At 34.1% G+C, this 25,500-nt stretch overlaps 1 protein-coding gene across 1 annotated transcript; it reads right to left on the bottom strand.

Moving 5' to 3' along the window:
- Window positions 1-15,125: 15,125 nt before the first annotated feature.
- On the bottom strand, window positions 15,126-21,232 carry GMF (Glia maturation factor). The gene is made up of 4 exons (XM_071598456.1): window positions 21,134-21,232; window positions 20,946-21,042; window positions 20,688-20,870; window positions 15,126-18,578 (listed from the first exon to the last, which is right to left on the bottom strand). The coding sequence occupies exons 1-4, from the start codon at window positions 21,134-21,136 to the stop codon at window positions 18,439-18,441; spliced, it is 423 nt and encodes a 140-aa protein (XP_071454557.1). The 5' UTR covers window positions 21,137-21,232; the 3' UTR covers window positions 15,126-18,438.
- Window positions 21,233-25,500: the final 4,268 nt, after the last annotated feature.

Raw genomic sequence — 25,500 nt, forward strand, 5'->3', positions numbered from 1 at the left:
ACATATTTGACAAAATATTTATTCGTGAAAAAAGCTAACGTCAAAGTTAATATTCGCGTCATCAGTTAACATTCGTGACTTTTATAATATTAAAAATATACATGGTGCCAAAATAAAAAAAAGTAATTCAAACCTTGCTTTTGAAAACCGTTATATATTATTTTCAAAATATGGGGCCTCTATGCCATTTTCATTCATTTATATCGCGGTTAGTTTTCAGATACTGCGAATTTCCTACGGAAGGGTGGCCTGGATCCACGAGGATAAATTTTTTTTCGTATACTTGCATTCGGTTTCATGAAGGAATCACCTGAGAACTTTTGCGCTTGAAAGATAAAACGTTTCCACAGTAATCAGAGAAAGCCATAAGTGGCCGTCATTGAATGCGCAACCTGCCCATTGGATGTGAACCCCCATCCAAATTTTCCAATCTGTCGCTAGACAACTGGAATTCGCCTAGAACGTGCCTATAAAAAAACAACCCCAGCTACTGGGCTACTAGTTACGATATCGACGGTGAGAACATGTAAGACGGTGATCGCAACTGATTGTGTCCGTGCACTCATTTGCACTAACTAATTTAAGTAAGGGAAACAAAAACAAACATAACTGGGTGTCATAATCTGGCAACATATGCGTGCTCGACACCACGTGAGAGACAAGAGAACATCGGTGAAGTGAACACCCCGTCAGATACGACTTTAGTTTAGGACCCTAGTATATGCAGAGTATTTTTCAAGTACTATGGCGTAACGCCCTTGCTGAGTAATTTTCCATCTGCCTGCCTCTGAATCTTGTCTCCAAATAACTTCAATATCCACCCCAAATACGAACAATTGTGACTTCAGCAATAGTGAGATTCCTGCTGTGAGCGGAAAATCGAGGGGTCATTCTCCCCTCAAATACCGGCATACTGACCTTGATGGTAACGCCTCCATTCCGTAAATTTCCCTCGCATACAAAAACTAGATACTGTATACATTTAAACAACGATTAAGAATCGTAAAATTTTGATAAACATGGGTTATCTAATGTCATATAATATTACCGTGAAAGGTGCGTGAGTCCCCTGAATCGCAATTTCACATACGCACCGATCTAACAGCCAACAATTATCTATTGCTTGGGGCCAAAAACAAAAGAGCCATGAGTAGAATTTCGAAGAACGGCCCACACTACGTAAAGAGAGTTTTTTTTGCAGCAGTTGCGTTCCTTGCCTTCAAATTATCTTCAACTACTACGCACACGAATATCAGAGAAAAGTAAGCTGATACCTACGTATCGTCGTGGCGTTACCCACCCGTGGTTGACTCATGCGAGGGAAGTGACTCTTTATCTTTTGCAGGAAGAAAACTCCGCTCACAGTTATCCAGAAACTTTCGAGTGATCGCAGGATACTTGTTTGTGTTGAAATGCCAGTATCTGGCGGTGTCCGTAGCCCAGGTCTATCACCTACAATCTCATATTTTGTTGACATTTCAAAGTTCGTAATGCTCGATACCTACTATTTTCGAACATAAGATGGAAAACATTTACCACGATTCATGGAAAAGGCAGGAGAAATATACAAGGCCTCTCCTGTTGATAATTTTCTGAACCTACCCACTTATCAGGACTCACACGAGGCGAGCTCATTCATTGCCCTCGAAACATTTCCTTACCATAATAGAATGATCAAATTTTCACCTTTTATCCTTTCAAAGGCAAGGGTATACTTTTATGATCAAGGAAATGGATGATTTACCATGCTTCTCGCGTTTAAACAAGTGATCACCCTGAGGGCTGGTTATAGACCTAATGGTGATGTTCACTTCTTCCAGTGGTTCACCACCCATGCTGACTCAAGCAATTTTGCAATAATAATGATTTGCTTCAGTGTGCTAACGCTAAGATTATTTGCCAACATTTTCATTAGATACCTGTAATCATAGAGCTTAGGATCCAACTTCAATATATCTTAGGTTGCCACTTTTTAATACTCCAGTAACTTATATAATGGCACATATGCATTCTGCAGTATTTTAAGACCTTTCCAAAAACACAAGCCAATGTAAAACTTGGCTGGTGCTTAATTGAAGTAAAAGGAATTTCATGATCAAAAGCTAAACGGTAAATACTTAAATTAATAGATTTTCTCATTTAATATGCTCTTTATTTTGCAGGAATTAGATTATCTTCCCCTTCCAATAATGCAGGAAGCTTCAAATACTCAACTATGATGAGAACCTTGTTAATTTACTAGTTCAATGAACAAATTATATTGTCTTAATAGCTTTGAAAAAGAGAATTTTTTGATTGATAGTTGAAAATTCTAAAAAAGCTTGTTTGGATTATTGAAGATCAAGCTCTCCTACTGTAGTTAAACAAACTAATAGTTTACTAACAGGTTGGAGGCTGCACCTAAAAGTTTATCAATGAATTTGCAACCAAGAAAATTCCCAAAGAGGTAAACATAGAAACTGAACAATGAAGGCAATATATTATGGGAAAATTGTATTCATAGGATATTCCCCGACTTTTATGAAAAGGAGAACTAACATAGAGCTACATCATTTCACTAATAAAGCTTAGACATGGCTCACTTTGTGTAAAAAAATGGGAATTTGACAATAAATATCAAATATGTAAGTAGAAGACCAATAAGAACTTTTCAAGTAGAATTAATTGAGGGATTACTGTTTCATTCAAGTACAAGTGAGAAGTGCTTCAGTGAATTTCCACCCAATTATGGAAAAATGTATTCTGAAACTAAAAAATTCCATGAGTAACAGAAAAGATAATTGAACAAGGCCTTAAAACTTGAACTTGAGCAACTGAGCAGATAAGTGAGCTTATCAAAGAAAGGAGAAAATACAAGAAAATTAGCCATTAAATTAAAGAGCCGAGTTTTTCAAAACTCAAATATGATGAAGGAAGGGTTGATTGAACACTTAAAAAAAGATTTCAGAAATTCTATGAAGAAAGGAAGCATCAAAAGAGCCTGTAAAATAGTTTAAAGAGTCAGTTCAGAGAAGTAAACTAAATCCAATGATATCAGAAATGTCCATGAAACTCTACTGACTGGAGAAACAGGCATAGCGAACATATGGAAGATGAATACTGAACTATGTCAATAACCAAAACAACTGAAAAATAAAGAAACGCAAAAGCATGAGAAGGATGAAGCTGGCCAAGCTCCAAACACACTCAGAAGAGAATTCGACAGAGCATTGAAAAACAAAAAAAAGCAAGGTGCCAATAGCCAACAAAATTAGCAATAATGGACAAAGCTAAATCAAACAAGAATAGACAAATCTAAGGAACATTGAACATTCAGCCTAGTTTCACATGCATAAAAACATGCAAAAAATTAGAAGTTAACGAATGAAACAAAAAATTAAGGAAAACTTGTTGCAAAACCAATTTCAATAAAGAATGAACAAGGGTATGTTGGAGGCTAAATTTTGCCAAAGGATTCTGGCTGAGAAAATGATACTTGCCAACAAGCCATTCTATATAGACAGCATTTGTGGACTTGGAGGAGGCCATTGATAGCATCACCTGGAATTTTATGTTTAAGCAGCTGGAGAAATTTTGAATTTATTTCATTGGTGGAGCAAAATATATTAACTCTACACCAACAAAGATGCCACAGTGAAAATGAAAGAAAAATAGAAGCTAAAGAAAAACAAATAAATTAACATACTTCACTGAACAGATATCATAGCAGTTATAGCAGAGAACCAAAAAGGACTAGATATCATCCTTGAACAAAATGAATTGAATTTTGCATGAATACAAAATGAAAATAAATGAGAAGGAAATGAAAACTTGCTACAAATATTTCCACAATTTCTATGTCGTACAGGCAAGAGATATATTAGAACAAATGGTAGCACTTACCTACTATAAAAGAACGATAATATGGGATGGAAGAAGCTCAATGAATATCAAGTGCAGATGTGCTCAAACGATAAGGTGTTTATAATGAAAAAAGTAACGCCTGTACTCAAAGTGGACAGATCTAATAGCAAGGAGGAAGTTTGTAAAAGGAAAGAGATGCTACAGATGCTCAAGTTAAAAGTTAATTTCATGGTATCTCCTGCAGGTTCTTTGAGGCAAAAGAGCAGTAAGCTCATCCAATTTATACAGAATGTGGTTTCAATTTTTTTAAATTTCACAAAAGTGTTCATTTAACATGCATATTGACTGGAATTTTTATGAAAAACCTTGATGGAGAGATGAAGTTTTGGAGCATGAAAAACCTTGATGGAGAGACAAAGTTTTGGAGTATGTTTTGACAGAACTTGCCCTTGAGAAATTAGTTAACTGGGGAACTTGAGCAAAAAATAATTTATTGTTTATTATTATTTGATAGTCTATTTTAGTTAATTGCCAGATGGGCATAAAGAATAAACTCATGTATTTCTTAGCCTGAGCCAATAAGACAAAACCTGGCACCCTGAACTGCAATAAACTGTTCTTTGATTCCACATATTTCTATCTTCTTTCATTTAATCAAAAATCCTTATCCCTTTATTACACCAACCTAACATGCCTAACATCTTCCGATGTATCATAGTCTCCAGCATCCCAATGTCTAGATGCTCTAGATCGATAATTTCTACCAAATTTGTATTTCTTGCAAAAACCCTCTTTCCTCCCCCCCATGTCTAGTTCTTCATTTTATTTCTTATCCATCCATACAACAATTTCTATCCATCTCCCCCACAATTGGGAAGTCTCTAATCTACCCCAATAATTTTGCTTCAGCAACCTAGTTTCCAAGTCGCACAAAACCAATCTTCTTCCCACAATTTTTACCAGTCTTTTCTTTAACCTTCTTAAATACCCCTGTCATCAATTCTCCCCTTCTTATGAAAGCTTTTTTGCCAAACACAAATCTTCTTCATATATCTCTACTACTTGAACCTTCCCTTATCCCAAGTGAGTAACCCCTAGAGGCATAAGTGTCATCATTGTCCTACAATTTGAACAGCTGAAATTTTAAATTTATATATGACATTCTTTAAAAATAATAATAATATACTTATATTTCTAAACTGCTTATTCTAATGGAATATAATAGTCCCATTTGGACTGAGCAGCACCTGGGCTTTCACTATCTGTTGCCTATAATTGAAACATACATTGATCCTGACATTTTTACAAGAAATATAACAGGTTTTCTGAGGCATAAAACTTTAAACCCTTTAAAACTAAGCTAATAATAAACATTGATAATGTATGCCAAAAAATTTCTCTTAGAATAATAAACTGGTGTAAAAAGGATAATTGTGATTATTCATTTAACCTGGTACTTCAAGTTAAAAGGCAGGTAAGTAATTGCCATTATATAAGATTAGAATAAGATATTTAGCATTATAGATTATAACTTTCGTGAAGCAAATTTTTTGAGACTTGGCTCATACAAATGCACTCAATTCTCTGGGTTGTGTCCTCTGATTATTGGCCCTTTCCCTACTATTCCTTAGATGCCATGGCCATGGATTGGACTGTGCAAGTGTGTGATAGTGTGCGGTGATGTGTTATAGAAAGTGCAATACTTTTCGCTATGATTTCAATTGGATATCAATGTATATAAACTTGTGAGTGCTATCACAAATATGCAATACATTAGTTGGCTACCTGGTATTGACTTACCTCCCCATTGATTTGAAATTACTCCTCATTTAATGCTAAATTGGAATGCGAAAGACCCCTTCAATTTGGCCTGGTTTCTCCTGAAGGCAAATCATAAAAAGTCTGTATGATATTATGCAGTTGTAGTTTCTCGTAGCAATTGTTTTCTTCTTTTCCAAGATGCAATTGGAGCTATTACACCTAAATAAAATATTGTTGATGTGATCACAGTTTCTCGAGTTTCTTCTAGTTTTATCCATGGCAACAATACCAACATCATTTTTTTACTGCAAAAAAGATGGTATCACAAGACTGATATTTTCTACTCACACAAATATATAGGAAGAACAAAAAAATTAAGATAACCTGCCAGAAAATCAATTTGGATTCAGGAATCACAGGGGTATGAATGTCTATTCTTAGTCTAATGATTCTGAAAAAAATAATAGATATCAACCAGCCTCTGAACATATTACTTGCTGACCTCAGAATGATTACAATTAAAGAAGAATAATCTATCTATCTATTAACAATTATTTACACCATGCTATGTCAAAATTGTGGTTGGGAGGCATTTTGATGGCTACCATTCAAAACAATATTTAAATACCATTGAACCTATTTCTGATTATTTTTTGTTTTTTTTTCATGGAATGTGTGGCAGGAGGTTACCACACCACCACCATGCTGCATCACAAATTTATTTTTCTTAATTTTTATTTGTAGTATATTGTAAAATAATTCAAATAATCTAGATCATAATCCATACAGGTACATGCACCGTGGCATCTGAATGAAATATTATTCTCTGTATACATGTGAGGAGCTTCTTGTGATGAGCACCAACTAAGGTTAAATGAGATGATGACAACTTACTAGACTACTCAAAATTAAATAAAGAAAAATACTTTTTCCCTTCTAGCAGAGTTGGATATAGTAATTCTGATCCCTATTTTTTCATGGAAAAATAGAAATCTTAAGTCTGCTTTTTCTACAATTATCCTCTCAAATTTTATTGAAATGGTCTCTCCTACCATAGAATGATAGCGCTAATAATAAACCTTCAACATGATTGCTAAAGAGATCTGTTTTCACATTATTTAAGATATTTAATCTGTAATTTAACCTTTGCTCTATGAGTGATCCCCTACCTAGTTCCCATAATATTTTTGACACATTACTCAGTTTATCATTACACTGTTTTAAAATCCTAAGTCTTCTATACAGTACATGATCTTAATTGGCAATTAACCCAACTTCATGAGCATATTCTAAATGGAGCCAAGCTAGTGAAAGATATAATACCTAAAGCCCAATATAACCCATGCCCAGCAAGCCTATAATGGACGAATTATCTTCTATTATGCCAGGAAAGTATCTTTTTATTTTTCCTGCATCTTAATATTTTTGTTAACTATATTTAATACATTTTATGAATTAGCTTGGAACACCATAAATCCATATACACAATTATTATTTTCTTCTTTTGAATAGGGGTGCTAAATGAACATTTTCATAATGGCTCTAATGAGTAATCATCTATAGCAATAATATTTTTGGTGCTTTTTGTCCATAATATCATGTAGTCATCTCATTGATTCACTGATATTCAAAAGTTTTGAATTGTGGTTCTTGAGCATAATCAATAAAGAGAAATGGATTGATTAATCGAGAAATGAGATGAGCCCAGGAGATTTTGATACAAAGCTGTTAAAGTCAAGAAGGAAATGAAATATATCTAGGTTATGATTTATATATTGCACAGAGACTGAATTAAGCTATGGACAATAGAAGGAGAGAGAGGAAAAATAAGTGGTATGTTAGGACGACTATGAAAGGGAGAATTTTTGGTTAGATGAAGATGGAAACTCAGGAAAGAAATGAAGAACCCAATCAATATACAAATCCTCCAAATAAGTTAGCTAAAAACTAATTTAACCTACCTGCTGAGTTCTAGAAATTTTCAAGGGTTGAGAATATACGGAGTAATACCTGTCTCCTTTACATAAGTAGCAGTGGTGTGGAAATGGAGAGAGGGAGGTTTCTGACAACCTTCCAGGACTGATCCCATGTGCTGCTGAGAATCAACTACTTTAAATGATCATTTTTGGGGAAGGGTAAATATCTTGGTCTAGTCCATGCATGGAAGATAGCTAAAATGCTTCTTTATCGCTGTTACTTTACACAAGATAATAGGGCTTTAGGTCAGAAAAATTAGGAACTGGGAACTGCCACCAAATTTTTCTTCCAATCTGCATGAGTTGATGTAATTGTCTTCATTTATTGCACTACACTGATGACCCTCTTCCATATTCCGTTCCATATTCATCAACACCAGTCACAACCACAATTTCTAACTAAACCTTTCCTCCTCCACAGCCCCTCCCTCATGCACAAGTCACTTCATACGCCCCTGCTTGCTTGTAAAATCATTGCATTTTCTTATATGAAAAAATCATAAAAGAGTTCCATCACATTTTTCCTGATGCCATTGAACATTAGTCATCTCTTCTTCAGGAACACCTTCTTAGCTTGAGTTATTCTTCAATAAATGCTGGTCAAACTTCTTCCATCTCAAGTTATACTACAGTCCTGGTAGATAGAAAATATCACTTTCTCTAGTCTCACTCCTTGGATTGTGATATCTGTCTTCAGCATCCATCTTCCTCACACACATATTATGTTTCCTTCCAACTATATTCACAGAGTATTTGGTCCACAGCATTCAAAGTTGCTTGCAAAGGCCTCTAACTTCTAGTGTCATCTGCAAACTGAAATATGCAAAAAGGCAATCAAGATGATAGAGTGGCAAGTGTACTAGCTTCCCACCCAGAGAGCCAGGGTTCAAATTCTGGGGGTGGCAGATTTTTTGGTGGTATCCTGATCCATACTTGAGGTGCTCCAGGGAGAGCACTCTAAGTGAGCATGCTTCCCATCAGATGAGATGTTAAACACTGACACTTGGCACCTTTTGTTAAGAGTATGCTAATCCCAGGTTTCTCTCCACCCTTCATCCATTCCTATCCATCACCCAACAGTGCAAATGACCTCAGTTGTCAGCCGCCTCCCCTTATCACTACTAATACTACTGATAAGTCAGAATAGGCTCTGTTGAATCCACTTCCCAAGCCTTTGAGCAAGATTTCTTCCTTAATTAAGGCAGCCACCTTCAAATGGTTTGGATCCTTCAATGGACTCTTAGTTCATAGATTCAATGCATTTCTTCCATCTTTTCCCTATGCCATTATATTCTATTAGTATATTTTCATTATCCACTCAATTTTTGTGAGAATTTGTTATTCTTTTTTCAAATCATCTAGTAGTTTTCCTGCTTCTGTTTCTTATATTGACATTGATTTTTTCCTGGCAGCATTCAGTATTCACTCTTCCTTGGTCTTTGTTTAGCTGCTATCCATGGCTGCTTAGATTTCATCACCTTATTCATGAGTTGCTCATCTGGTGCTTCAGTCATGATATTCTTTATTTTCTTCCATCATCCTCCTATGATTGTCTCATTTATTCCTTTAATTTTCTGTTGATGGCCATGATGAACTTTTATTTTGCTTACTTTTCCTCCAGTATATTTATGTTCCATCAGGGTTCCTGCATCACTTTCCTCATCTTCTTGTATCACAGTTAGCTGTCCATAATCACCAGGTGGTGATTGCTATTTATAATGCTGGAGTAGCTCTTACATTACTTAACTTATTTCTTGTATCCCTCTTCTGTTTAGGATGCAATCAATTTGATACATTTCCCAACCCACTGACATCTTTAATGTGCACCTTCTCCAAAGTTGTTCAAAGAGTATGTTTGCCGCTGATGTTTCTCTCATTACAGAATTCTATCAGTCTTTCTCCCTTGGAATTTTGTTTATCCAATCCCGACTGTCCCACACTGCTTCCCTCTTGAACCACTCGTGTCTCCCATCTCTATTATATTCTCCTTACCTTTTGCTACCTCTATATATCCTACTCCAGTTGTTTGTAAACTTCTTCTAGATCCTCTCCTGAATGGCTTGATGTTGGCATGTACATCTGCAATATTACTGTGCCCATAAGCTCTCACCCTAACGTCATCAATAGAATGCTCTCGTATTGCTAGCACCAGGACCATAAATTCTACACCAGCGGAAACAGGATTGCTTTCCCCAATACCCTCATTATTTAGGACATGGGGAATCGTCACCACATCATGGTAATCCCATAGGAGTGATATCAGTGTTCTCACAAATATCCTGCACCTGTGCTCTAGAAATTGCTTGAGAGATATTTTTTCAATATATCACAGTGCTTTCAGTGTTTGGGCCTGAGCCATTGTGACTAGTGTGCTATATGGTTACACAGGGGGCCTGGGTTGAATTAATTCTGGTCGTGGCAAAATTTTTCAGTGGTATCCAAATCCTTACTGGGTTGCCTTGTGGAAAATACTTCAAGTGGAGTGCATGACCTAGCAGATGGGACATTACACCACGGATGCCTTGGCAGTTTCTATTTAGAGTATGATAATTCTGATGATGGTAGAAATGGCTTCAGCTTTGCTTTAACCCCTTAGCAACTAGTATTCAGTTAGCTATTTCTATATTATCATTATACACTCTGTCCCTCATGGTTCTAGCTTTAAATTAATATCTTCATATGCCTTTATTATGCCTGTGAAAAATGGTTATACAAGACAGATAAGTAAGTAAGGTCTATTATACCATTTATAAGGCAGCAAGTTTATTATTATATTTTTCATTTCATTAAAACCATAAACACAGTTATCAACCTGAAGGCCAGTTTGATAGGTGATGATAGAGTTCACCTAAAACCAAGCCCAACTCTGTGTGGAATTCACACAATAGAGTAGGGGAACCAGATGCTTTCTCTGTGCTGCCTAAGGTTTCCCAGAAAACTCTGGTACCCAAATAATCACACAGCTTAGGTGAAGCTGAGAGTGTCCAATCCGAAATAATTTGAGAACAATTATTGAAGGACAATGTTAACACCATAATCAAAAGAATTCAACCATACAAGCAGTAAGTAGTGACATGGCAGCAAATGATATCAATAATGTGTTTTGCCAAAGTAATGTCATGAGACATAAGAAAGAACACTTTTGAATTGTTTAAGATAACACAGATATTACTAATACTACTACTAATTACTATTCATATTCACTTCAAGTTTGATAATTTGGTATATATGTACTAATTATTGGGGTTTGAAGCAAAATGTTCACATTAGTGTTGAATATTAATATGAATTCAAAGTTATAACATACATCCAATTAAAAGATAGGACAACAATGTTTGTTAATAAAAAAATTTCAATGAGAGCAGAATTTTCGATTACATCTCATTGATTGACAACAGTAGTTTAGCACAGTAGAATAATCAATCTCACCACATTTATTATCCAACTGTGTTTTATTTCTTATCCTATTGTTGCTGGCATCTTTACCTGTTTTAATATTACTCCTTTCTTTGCCAAAATTTCCTTGCTGCTCGTGAAAAGAATTCACTGATGATAAAAATGCAGAATCAGCAGCTGCTTGACAATGTATATATATAGTTGACAGTTGTTATGTCATTACTCTGAAATGACATAATATCAGAGACAAATATCACAGAAATAAAATTTTGATCTTCCAACTATAAACACTAATAATCACGAAAACTTTTAAGCTCATGAAAAATATAGAGGCTAAAATATTTCAGCAAATGATGTTGACTCATTTTAGTTCATTTAGTTAGCTTGTTAATATTGATCTTCATTTTACCATGATAATTGTCATAAAAGAAGAAACAAAACATATCTGATGTTGGTAGAATATGTTGACAACATTTTATAAGTTTTCTGATTCCAACAAAAGAGCTGTTTTATCACTTTATGGAAAATATGGAGTAATGAAAAATGAAATCTGAAAGGAGGTTTTGAACATTACAATACCCTCAGATTTCCTGCAAATATAATCATTTCCTCCACCACACTTGGGCAATGCACAGACTCTGCAATCTGATATTGAAAATTATGCACTAAGCATTACAGAAGCAAACAGCTTGTTGAGTCCCAGCTCTTACAGTTATATGAGGGTGGTCTGAAAAGTTTCCTACCTAACAAAGATACAAGATATTTTATCTGAAATTTTCTGATTCAGAAACTTTTCAGACCACTCAAGTATTATATGAAAAGAGGAAGAAACCATACGGTGTAAACAATGTAACAAAAAAAATAGCATGTACTTAAGCAACTGGAATAACTCGCGTAAGTAAAATATGAAATTTAACAATCTAAAAACAAAAAAAACTACTGCAGATTGGCTGATACACTAATCAATTAATTAAGATAGCCAAAATAATGATTGCACTATATTATCCACAGAAATAGGACTAGGGGATAGAGAAAGGCACTATTTGCATTTTGGCATTTACATGACTATTTATGAGGAATTGTTAGCTTGTTGAGGGGTGTTCTCATATTCTTACTCCCCATTTTAGATCCAGGTTATGCAACTAAAAACACAGTACTGGGTGTATGGAATACCTGTGCATAATGCTTTGCTTATTTGACCCACCATCTAGAACAGATAATTCTAGTAGTATGATAACCAGATGAATTTGTTAAGAATTTATTCTGCAACCTTTACTCATGATTTGTACTCACTCATTTTGTTCTTCAATGATAAATAGACAGCGCAGATACCAACTTGTAATAAAATGGCATATCACATCATGCTTTAAATGTTAAAATCAACTTCAATTTATAAATGAGCTATTAGAACATGAATATAATGAGAAACAATAAGATAGGAAAATAAATAATTAATACAAGGGACAAAGATAATCCTGAGACTACTTCTGAAATTTAAAAACATGACCCAAGTTTCGAGGCTGAACATTACTTTATTTTATTTATATATTTATGTACTCTGCAAGCCACTGATAGGGTGTGTTTCAGGAGGCAAATACACCCCACACTAATTTTTACCTCGACATGACTCTACCGCAGTCCGACAATGTCATTATCAGGTGGACAATGTTATTATTGGACATCATCAGGTGGGTCCTCATAGAAGCAAACCTGGTATACATACTTTCTGATCAGCAGAGGGAGGTTGGTAAGAGAGGGTGGATGGATAAAAAGGTTAAATGTGGCTGGGAGGAAAAAAAGAATTACATCTTTTAGTGTCAATCGTAGACTTGGAAGATTAGTATATCTAGGAGTAGTGAGCTGGAGGGATACAAAATTTTGTTGGCGAGTTCACCCTGTAATTGGATGCATTTCAAAATTTCCAACTGCTCCAAAGCATCAGGCCTTTGACCTTTATTTTCAAAAAGAAGAATTTTAGTCACAAAGTCACTTTTGTGGTCACTCTGGATGAGGTGTTTTGCAAAGAGGGATGTTATGTTCTTTACACATATTTGGTGCTCTTTTATCCTTTCTTTAAATTTTCCTCCTGTTTGCCCAATACACTTCGTGGAACACTTAAAGCACTTTAATTCATACACTCCACTCCTCTCGTCTTTGGAAACTTTGTTTTTCATGTGAGAGATCAGGTTCTCTAAAAGGCACATTTAATTTTTTCTTAAGGTAAAATTTTGATTGCTTCCTGAGAAATATTCCCTAGATAGAATATTCATTGTCATTTGGCAGTGGGATCTTTTAAATATTCGGGGTTGTAAATGTGGCTTAAGGCTATTTTCATAAGTTTCTTCCAATAAAGTGATCTGCTGAATAGTCTTCCTCTATCTCCAATGGGCCTTCGACAAAGTCTAGCATGGAGGCCTCATTTACAAAATCTCATCAACAGATATCTCTACTTAAATCCATCCACTCCTTCCTCACTAACCACACCTCCTTTGTCGCCTTAAACAAATCTACCTCAACAACCCAGCCCATCTCAGCCAGCATCACACAGGGAGCCCTCTTATCACTCCTGTTTAATTTGTACATTAGCAATCTCCCTCCACACCCAAAATCTCAACTCTACCTCTAAGCAGATGACACAGCGATAGCCTCAACTTCCTTCGACCCAAATCATGCAGCAGAAAACATTCAAGAACACCTTGATCAAACAGAAGAATGGATGTCCAATTTAAAACTCTTGGTAAACCTATCCAAATGGTTTAATATTAACTATGCCCGAAAATGGGGCAAGTTAAACAATACCCCCATATACTACAGCAACGATCAAATTCCCCAGGCATCAGCGGCCATTTCTTACAGTGCAATTAGACAAAAAACTAACCTGGAAAACTCACATCAAATACACACTAAATAAAGCCGAATATGGCCTTTTTTCAATTTACCCCTAATAAAATGTACCAGTCCCCTCCGTCTCCTTACCAAAGTGCTACTATTCAAATCAATGATTCACCTGATTCTTAACTATGGATGCCCAGCCAGGTGTACTGCAACCTCTACCCTTGTAACCAAATTCCAAAACAAAACCCAATGAATGATCCCCAGTGCCCCATGGTTTTTCCGAAACACCACCACGACCTCAAAACTGCCGAACTACCAACCCACCTCAGCAACCTAGTCTCTTCTAGCAAATCCTCACTTGAATACCCCGGAAATCGAGAAACTAAGGAATTACTCAGAAAATCCTCACTTCAAATACAAGCATGCCAAAACAACCCTTCATGTATGAAAACCACTAAATAGTAATTCGCAACACAATCCCTCACCCTCATGATAAACACGTCCTTCAAACATCAAAATCCAAACACTATTAATCAGCACTGCTGGAAATGGGTAAACGACGCACCTACTGGCATTATTGGCTTGGCTTGGTTGAGGATCACCTGATGATGATGTTCAACGTTGAAACCTGGGTCGTGTTTTTAAATTAAGTGTGTGAAATGTCAAAAGTCAATAATTTCATTTGACTAGAATTAAATTTCCAGCATGAACATACAGCGAGCAAAAAGGATAAAACATATAATATCTGAATGGAATGATCTGACAATGAAGGTGCACCAGTCATATCTAACATTTTGATGAAAAAAGTTGCCTAATAAAATATCAAATTTGATGGTCCAAGGAAAGTTTCTGACACATGAATCACTAAAGTAGAAGTTAAGGAAAATCCAAATGATTTGACACCTACAGGTAGGAACATTTACTTCATATCATTCATAAGCATAACCCCAAGAAAAATATCTATCTCTACATTGGTACATATTTAGGCCCACTATGATACAGACATAGTAGCAGCATAGCGACCCTAAATACATAATAACCCTCGTAATGGCAGTATTTGTAGTCACATGATTGCAGCAAAGCCCAAAATTATCAATAACACTTGCACTGAATTTAAAGTTCAACTGAATGATTATGTTAGCATTCAATGCAGAAGTGCACATTATAAAACACTGCAAATAATAATGAAGTTGTAACTTTATCACTGAAAGTAACTCTTTACATAAATTAGTCCCATTCCAGAAAATTTTCACACATACGATCATGATGAAATGGACTGCACATAGATGCAAAATTTATTTATGCACTTAATAATGCAGTTAAAATACTGATTGTTTCTCCACTTATATATCATTCATATAACCATGTAGAATTTTTTTAAAATTAAAAATATAGTGATGCATGAGGAAATTAAAGAAATTCAGGCAGTTTACCATTAGCTGAATTGAAAATGCATATTTAAAGGTCTAGTTCTTGACCAAAACCATGGTAAATTTTATTTCAATAAATTACAAAATATTTGATTGGGAGAAATTTGTAATTAAAATTCACCTAACTTTAACTTGTATTTTATGAATACAGTTAACTTCAACACACAGCATAAATCAATCAAAAATAAATATGCAATGCTGAATAACTTAAAATAGTTATAATAATATTTTATTTGAATATTTTCCTTTATTGTACTATGTAGGAAATGAATGAATATTTGAACATTTAAACTGATAATAGGATGGTGACATCTTTATGAAGTCTCATGATTAAAGCTCCCTCAAATTTAAAATTTTGACCGTCCAAAAAGACTTTATATCTATCACATTTAAAGCATTCAAACTTACATCACAAATACAATAATCTCTTGTCTTAGTGGAAGATCATTTTTAATCTTTGGAGGGAAAATGGCAATCCAATTAGGACAATTCACAGGGTACCTTCCTGTTTTTCTAAACTTAGACTAACAGTATGACCGGTAATCAACACAAATTCTGGCATCTGAATTAGGCCAATCTTAATAATATCACCAAGTTAATCATCACATGAAAAGCATTTAGAGGTGTTTACAGAATATTTAGTGAAAATCTAAATAATATAAAACTCTAGAATTAAAATTTTAGCAGATTCATGGCACACATTCCTCATTTGTTAGCTTTGGAATGAAACATTACAACTTATAAATGCACAACAAATTTTTTATCATTGACAACAATTTTCACCATAAATGCTCTAAACATTGAGAGGTTACTCAGGAATGAAGACAAATTGAATCATTAAAGTCATACAAAAACATTAAGTACAATGCTTCAAAGTCACATGATTATGTAAAAAACAGCAAAGTATATGTATAATTATACGATAGAAAACATTGAAATACAAAATCAATTTGATTCCCCTCAGACAAAACAAAATATAGGATTTAATATTTTTTGATAGAGAGAATTAAATGCCTCAAGTGAGAAATATATGCAAGCACTGAAATCAAAGTTAAAATCACTGACTGCAATTGTACTTAAGAGAAATAGACATTGCTTCTATTCAACTATTGAAAATAGTTTGTATGGTTTTTCATCACTTTCCGTTGCAAATTGCTTTTAATGATGCTATCAAGAAATATTTAAGACCGAGCATTGGTAAATTGCAGGTTAAGAAGTCCCAAAAAATAATTTTTCATTAGGAAAAGAAATACATGATGAAACTCATGTTATCTATCCTTTTAAAAAGTCACAAATAAACCAGCCCACTGAGGGTTTTAAATTTCTAGTTAGTTATCACATTTGCCTAAATACATAACACTGCTTATGATATACATATGTAAGTTGGTGTAATTAAACAGCCTAAATTAAGGATACCTAGTGGTCTAAGGTAATCACATGATAACTTGACAAAAGTTAAGGGGGTTACCTAAGTAAACTTGACTGGTACTACTCCTAATTGTTTTAATATTGCAAATTATTCTACATATATTGAAAATAAGCGGTATGAATTTTTAAGAATCTCAATTCATGATCTGAGCACAAATGATACTTTATGTTGTCCTCAATTTGAAAGCAAATATACTTTGTAATACCGTCTCTTGTACTCTATGCTATCATTTTTGTACTTTAAGCGGTTGATAAACTATGTATGTAACACAATACTAAACATGATTATAAGAAAAACAATCCCAAAAATCAAACATAAATATAATTGAAACAGCTAAGTCCATAACCCCAATTAGTGATTATTGAGAGGAAAAGCAATCTCCTGTTTCTACACTGATTACATTTCAAGCTCAATCCAAAAAGATAAAATTACAATAAAGACTAGCAGTTTTCCACTTCATTAAGTCTTTCATTTTATCAAGTTCGGTTGCAATAGGTTATTACTTAGTCTAGAATTAGTACTTTAGTTTTCACATGATAATATCATGAAACTCTGAAACAGGTTACATTTATTTTACTAATCAGAAAACTGCAAGCCTTTAATTTTATTTTTAAATTTACTACTGAGCCAGATCTGTAACTACTGTAAATATTTAATAAAACCTTGGAATTTTAATGGAGGAATAAATAAGTTTCAAATTAAATGAACTAAAACTTAGGACATGAGTGAAAGACAAATTAGTAGACAATTTCCTATGATACGCTAATTAAAAAGGAGAGCCATTCTGTAATTATGGTAACCTGTAAAACTACATATTTTAGGATTTTTTGCAAGGTATAGGCCTTATAAAACTCATAATTTCCTGCCTGACACTTCACAATGCTAACTTAATGAGCTTTGCAATATGTGAGCGGTGATATTGTTAATTACTCCAAAACCTCAGAATTAGATTAGGAAAAGACCCAATTTACAAATTGAGTAGCTTCAGGCATGATGTGGTGGAAGTCGAACATAATTAATAACTGATCAAAGCACTTTTCTCCTTGATATCAAGTGGAAGAGTGCTTCGATCAGTTATTCATTAAGACCCAATTTATAAGAGAATTTAGGTTATATGGCCCCAATAAAGAAATCACAATGCGGGTGGCTAATGATTAAGATGTTCAATATCTCTTTGACACTGATATTTTATCAACAAAGAATATAAATATTGATTTAATCCTTCTAAATTACTCTTATTTTCAGTAAGATTTTTAAATGGTGGGATTTTCATTGTACATAAGCAATTTAATGACATTTGTAATGTTAAAATCACAAGAGGACACAAAATTAGTGATGTCTTAAACCAGGCAGCCAATACTATCTCATTTAGCAAATGATTTATATAAGGAACACACATTTGCTCAAGACATCAGGCAAGAATCATAACACAGCTAATTAGTCACTTATAACGTGAATTATAAAATGAGTTACAGCTTAGAAAATAAGCTAATGCAAGTAATTCCTCCAGGAATAATACTTCCAAATGGATTACAAAGCTTGAAGCCACTTTCAAATACTCTTGAATAGTATAAATATTTACAAAATTTGGTCATAGTTCATAGGAATGATCTATTCAAAATATTTTCAACAAAATTATGTTTTTGGCATAATTCTCTCTGAAGACATTGCATTTAAAAAATATACTTTTCATACAAATTTGGTCACATGAATCAACAATGGAGTATGCAATGCCAGAGAGGAGCAAGCATTCTTGAAGCAATTGAATTCATTTACTAAGCTTTTCCTTCAGCCAGTCTTCAGTGAATTCCTCAAGTTCACGAATTTCATATGCCCTTGTCAGGCCTGCCTCTTTCTGGAGAGCCATTTTTGTCCCAGCATACATTATTTGAAGCTCAATTTGGCTATCTGAGGGAGAGTAGAATGATACATAATGTAACAATATATTGAAAAACACAATAAGTTAATAATTCTAATACTAAGGATAGGATTTTTAGGGGTATAAATTATTGAGTTTCACAACCTACTCCAGTGAATAATTTAACAAAAGAAATAAATTATTATAATGAATAACAATCAGCATATAGTATATGAAGGTAACCTAGCAGTGAATAAAATTATTAGCATGAAAAATTATAAAAGTCCAAATTTACAAGCATATATTTTCGTAGAATACTGATTGAGTTACTATAGGGTTAAAGCTTCATCCTAATAGTTTTTGGGTGCTTTTCAATCACACTTTGGAAATCTCACATTCCAATACTCTTTTTGATAGAGTGAACACCCATTTTCTGAATTTCCCTTCTAGACTATGCCCCAAATTTCCCCGTGGGCATGCTGTCTTCTCCCACTTTTGCTCCAGATATGCAATTACAAATACTTGTATATTGACCTTTTCCTTATAAAAATACATATACTTTTTTACAGTTCTAGTCCCCTTTTATGGTTTCTTTTCCACTGTAACTCTGATAAACTGGGGTTAGTTTTCTACCCATTGTTTATAACTTCACTCCAGTACTTACCGTCACCTGGCATTGCATTGCAATTCCCAATCACTATCAGGCGTTTCTTCCATGAATATCTTAAATTATTGCCACAAATACATCAGATTAACAATCATATTTACCTACAGATGACTATTTATTGCATGAATTTATAAATTAGATTTGTCTGCTTTTATCTCTATAAGTGAAATTCTATTGCTCACCTGCTATACGCTACCTACCCTTCTCCCATGTTTTATTCTCTATGAGAGCTAACTCAGATAAATTTTCTCCCTTTCCCTAGAAATTAGTCTTCAACTTATAATACAGAAGCTTAGCATATAAGCAACTAACAAATATGAACACACTTAGCATATCTATACCCAATAAATCTATATTCAATATTTCCTTTTTGAGGTTTCCTAAACTAATTTACTCTTAAAATTTCCAAAGTCCCGCCCAAACCGTTTAAGATCCCATTTGCGGCTTCTTTTTGAATGCTGTTAACTCAACATGACACACATCGCAGGGCGTTACACTCCATAGTTGCCAATACCTTTCTAAGTTTCCAATTTCTAAGGAAATTACTTTGAGGTATTTTCATTACATTGCACCGGAGACTGCCTTCTAGATATGTTGCCAGGGATATTAAATTACCAGCCATGATATTATAATTCATGATTTTATCCAGCTAATACTCAGCAATATTTATTTTTATAGTCTACTGATTATTCACGCTATTCAATAATGTTGTGGTAACATTACAAGTGAGCAAAAAGGATACAGAAAGCTGACCTCTATGGCAATCAATTATCTTAAATTTCTAATTGGGATTTCATCAACCAACTGCATGGTTACAATTACCAAGTATCATTATTTAACGCATACAGGTGATATTAATGGAGTATGTTAAGAATGTAACCTTCGTCCTTTCCGAGGCTCCATTCTCATTATCTTGTTTAGTTCAGTAACACACTAAATACTCCATGTATGTATATTACAGATGAGGTCTAAATAAGGCGAAAGAACACCTCTCAATGATCACGACCAATTACTTAAGTTGTTTTCCATTGGTTAAATTAATCCAAGTTTCTAGGAGTAGAATTAATTTAAGGAGCATCAAGAGGTCAAGCCTAGCTTCTTCTATTCAACTCTGGACATATTTTTAGCACGTTTTACCTTTTCCACATCAATATTGGTGTCATTAGTGTGACTTTCCAAATATTTTACATGGTCCACGATACTTAACCTACTCAAGGTAAGAGGAAAATTGGATCTTTTTATATGGAAATATATTCTAAATGAATTGAGTCCAGAAGTCCATAATCGCTCCTTTATGCATAGCAGGATGTCATTTAACGTATCTGATAGCGCGCGAGGCATGAATAAAAATATATATTTGAAAATGGGACAAAACATGACGAGTTAAGCAGCAGCCACATCAGTCATAAAAGGGTATCTGAAGCATCATAGTAACAACAAGGATACATAAAATGAAATAACACTCTTCAGTAATCTACGATTTATGACTCACCTCTGGGAGTAATGAATATGAAACTCATGGGATACGATATTCTACCATCCCCATGCTCCATTTTGTAGCAGAAAACAACATATCTAGGTTGATGTTCTGGTAAGTTTTCTCTCAACTCATCAACGCTTACATCCTCCATGATCTCGTCAATACAAATCATCTGTTTCTCTCGATCTACTTTCACTGTTAAAGACAAAGAAAACAATTTTACCAACAATCATTAATACGGTGATTATAATAACGCTTCAATTAACTCACTGATGAGTGCCGCATTTGTTTTATCTCTGCGAAAACGAAATTTTTCAAGAGCCTTTTTGACGTCCGCAGATATATCACATACTTTTACACCGTGCGACTGTAACGGAAAAGAATACTTGTGCAGATTAAATGGAAGATAACACAGTGAAAAAACTGAATGATCGATATTTTGTTAGCTCTAAACCTACCATTTTATAAGCAGCAGAAGGAATCACGAAATATTCACTTTAGTTCACCCTTCCAGGATGTTGTTGACAACTGGGATGGGCAATTACTGCGAATGTAGTTCAACTAGTGGTGACAAAATGAACTAACTTGAACAAATGAGGAACTGATACCGCATTATAATATTGAACCGGGAAATGGGAATATCCACATTTGTACTGATTTCAAATATTAATGACTTTATGAAAGATTAACGCCATCCATTCGATAAAAGGAATTTAAATAAATCATAGATAGTCGTAAGTAAAAGTTACCATCAATACTCTAAATGTATGATACCATATTTGAACTTGATTTTTATTGACTATTTTAACTTAATTAGCGGATTACATGTTTCCATGGCCGGTAGGAAAATATATTAGGTTTTGATTGAATAATTAAAAGTAATTTGAAATCAATGCTCTTTCAGCTGCGATAAACTCGGATTTTAACAGTTTGATAATCAAATTAATTATACCAGTTTTTCATATTAACTTTTATTTTTTTCATTTAAGATTCTTATTTTTAGGTGGTATTCATTTAGCCACCAGAAGTGAAATCATATTTAAATCATTTAAAGATATAAAAATATGTCATTCAAATCAATATAAAAATTCGTGCTTACAAAATAAAGTAAAAATAAATAATAAAAGCTCGGAAATAAATCGGAAACGAGGAAATGTTTGTTGAAACTATCGCTTAATGATTTAAAAAACCATCAAGTTTGGAAACATAAAATTTTATCTAAGTTTTCAACTTGAATAGTAAATTAAGAATAATAGTAATTTATAATCAGTAACCTCCATCACTTGAAATGGTTTGACGAGAAGCAATACTTTTCATTCAAGACACTCTTTTCATGCCTTCATCTTATTTTTGAGACTGTTACTGTGTCATTAATACATCTCACTCACTAATTTTTCTTCCACAGTTGTTTGCTAATTTCCTTCAAAATGTGTAGGTCATTCAATAACTTTTTCAATTATTTATCTTAGTATTATTTCTTCACTGATTTTAGCTTGGTTTCAGCCAGCTATTCTAAACTTTACATTCGGCATCATATTTTTTTAAGTATTGCATTTAAAATGATTACAATCCTTTTACCCAGTGCCTTTCACAATTCATTCTCGTGCCAATAAAGAAGACACATCTGAAAATAATCAAAACTAATGCGTCAAGAGTAGACAAATCGATTTCATAATCTTCTAATAAAGATTTAAATTTCATATTAAACTGTGAAATTTTAAATTGATAAATAATAAATATTTTAAAATACTGTTAAATTTTTGTAAGGTCAGGATAGACCACTAAATGTTGCGCACAAATTATTATTGAAGTTATGAAATATCTCGTCATGTAGCTTTATGAAAATATGTATTGAAAATTTAAATAGACGATATTATTTATCTATAAATTATTCACTCCCCCAGCCACGTCTTTTCCATGAACCTTAACCAGTAACGTATTCAGCAAATCATTCTTTTCTTTCCCAATCGTCATGCTTACTTTCGTTTTCTGTACGTACTCCTTATTCCCCCTGATTAAACTTCAGTTTGTCCTCAAATGTGCATCGCAAATCTTTGCATTTTTCGTCCGTATTTAGCACCTCTCATTAGCATCTTGCCCTTAACCAACGATCACAGCATCAATTTCATGTCTAGCAAACTCAATAAATCTCTTGAAATCACCCATTTTACAAGTGAATATATTTTTACTTAACTATTAGCCTTTATCAGGGGTAACCAAAATGACATTTCAACTTTTCAAGTGTGTCTCATACTACAGCCATTCAAATACTCAATTTTTAAAAATAGTTACTATAGTTTCTTTTTCTCTCTCCACGATCGCACTCAATTTAAACTTACTCTGAAAAGTACTTAAACCTCAAACTTAATCCTTTAACGAGACCATAGAAATGTTCAAGAAAATGTTTCCAAAGAACGACTTTCCAACCATCCCAAAGAAATATAACGGGAATTACCTTGATTTACCCCTATTTTAACATAGACAGTACATTCAGAATCATCCATTAAATTGAGTATGTGTGTGTATTTGTAATTCACTGAATACGGTCCCTGGCAATAAGATTAATGCTCTTGTCAACCTATTCGGTAAATACCGCCGTGTAAATGTGATCGTTCTAATATTTTGGATGTTTCTGATTACTGACGAGGGATTAACTTTCCCCGAAAATCACTACACGAATCTCTATCCCCACCCCCTTTTTACTTTCACAGTCGTGTAAAAAATCTTTTACGGCTTAAGAAAACATGATGTAATCTAATCAGTCTTCCAAATATAACGTCAAATCATTTTCATAAATTTAGGTAACACCGCACCAGTGCATTTTTCAATAAAATGATAATAAAATGCTAATGAGTCTTTCTAAACACCCTTACTCAATTTTCACATCTTCAACTCCGTACTTCATATGAGAAGTGTGTGTGGTATGTAGATGCAACCCTCTCAATGGCTGTGCTCAAACTTCTTAGCTTTGTTTTTATATAATTATAATAAATACCTATTAAATATTTTTTTCCTCGAAAATGGAACTATTATAATTTCGAGAAATCTCCACATTTTTAATGATAAATAATAGCTATTGCAAAACCTACCTTAACCGGTATACTACTTATTAATAATAATAACTATGGAAATGCATGAGAATATTACCGTACTATTTGCATTTCACTACAGAAGCTCTTGCGAAATGGATAAGAACATTTCTTTTTATATAAATTTGATTATAATAATTTACGAAAATTTTAAAACATGAGTACAATGAAAGAAACATTTAATAGCAAATTTATGTACTAAGTCGAATCTATGACCCTTTCAATCCACGAGTAAACGATTATAGAATAGATTCGACTTATATATATATATATATATATATATATATATATATATATATATATATATATATATATATACATACACTGTAGATTAGCAGTTATTACCTTGTAGTAATACCATGTAATAATTAACATGAAACTATGCCAACTTCTTACAATAACATCGACAGAATGCAATAATATGTAATGGAGCTTGAAGTATTTGATTGCATATCCCAAGGTGTTAATCCTTCCATAAATTTATAATGATGAATTCTTTAGCCGCTCTCATTAAAATGATTGACGGATCACATTATATGATAAACAAGAACATTAAATATGATTTAAGCCCTGCAAGAAAACCTTATTTCACTCAAGAATGTACGCTTATTCAAGCAGAAAATGAAAAGAGAAATGTATCCATAAAAATATAAAAATCAAACACCGGCCGGAAGGAAAGAAGGAGATCTAAAGAGAGTGCCTGTTCATCCCATATGATTCACCAGAATGCCCCGAGGAAGGGAAAGAGATGGAGAAACCCTATTAAAAAGCTCGTATGATTGCTGGCTGATGTAACCAAATGAGGTATGAGGGAAGAGGGTGAGAGGAAGAAGATATAAAAAATTGGGAGCTTGGAGGGTGGGAGAGAACACAGAGGAATTCATCCGGATAACCCTGCTCGACCCGGTAAAAATAAAGTTTGCGATCTCTTTCAAGCGGAAAGAAGAGAGGGGGGGGAAGGGTGAGGATATGAGATGAGAAAAAATACCGGTACACGGTATTGTAGGGTACTAATTAGATTTTAATTTTATCCTACCGGTGGTTATTTCAATCGGTACTTCAGAAGGTCCTGAAATTGAAGAGTTCTGGCATCTTGCATTTCTAAATTTGACGGATGGAATCTAAAAGGTGAATTTCACACTTTTTTGTGACTAATTTATAACCTATTCAATGCAATATGAAAGTATCACACTGACAGACTCTCTCTTATTTTAGATGGCAAACCCGATTTAAAAAATTCTATTAAAATCAATGCACGTGAACATTGGCTGGGTCTTGGGTCTTCTGAGCTGTCAAATACTAGTATTTAGGGGAGGCAACCGACAGCTGAGGTCATTTGCGCCATTAGGGATGGACAGGAAAGGAAGGGGGGAGAGAAATCCGGCGTCGGCATTAACCTACTCTTGTAGAAAGGCACCAAGGGGTCTGCAGCTTAACGTCCCATCCGACGGACGGCATACTCACTCAAAGTGCCCTCCACAAAATATCTCAAGTGGGGATTGAGATACCTCCGAAAAATATTCAACACCGCCGGGATTTGAACACAGGCCTTCTGGGTGGGAAGCCTGTACGTTACCCCCGCACCATCTCAATCCCCTTTACATACCAGTTATTTCCCATAGATTTCTATAACCAAATGCCCCGTTGAAGTGATACACCAGCATAGCTCTAGAATTATGTATTTTGTATAAAGTGCACACTATTCCGAATAGTCATACATACACGCTAATATTTAA

This window comes from Hetaerina americana, unplaced genomic scaffold (assembly GCF_022747635.1).
Source record: "Hetaerina americana unplaced genomic scaffold, ioHetAmer1.1.p SCAF_10, whole genome shotgun sequence".
NCBI lineage: Eukaryota > Metazoa > Arthropoda > Insecta > Odonata > Calopterygidae > Hetaerina > Hetaerina americana.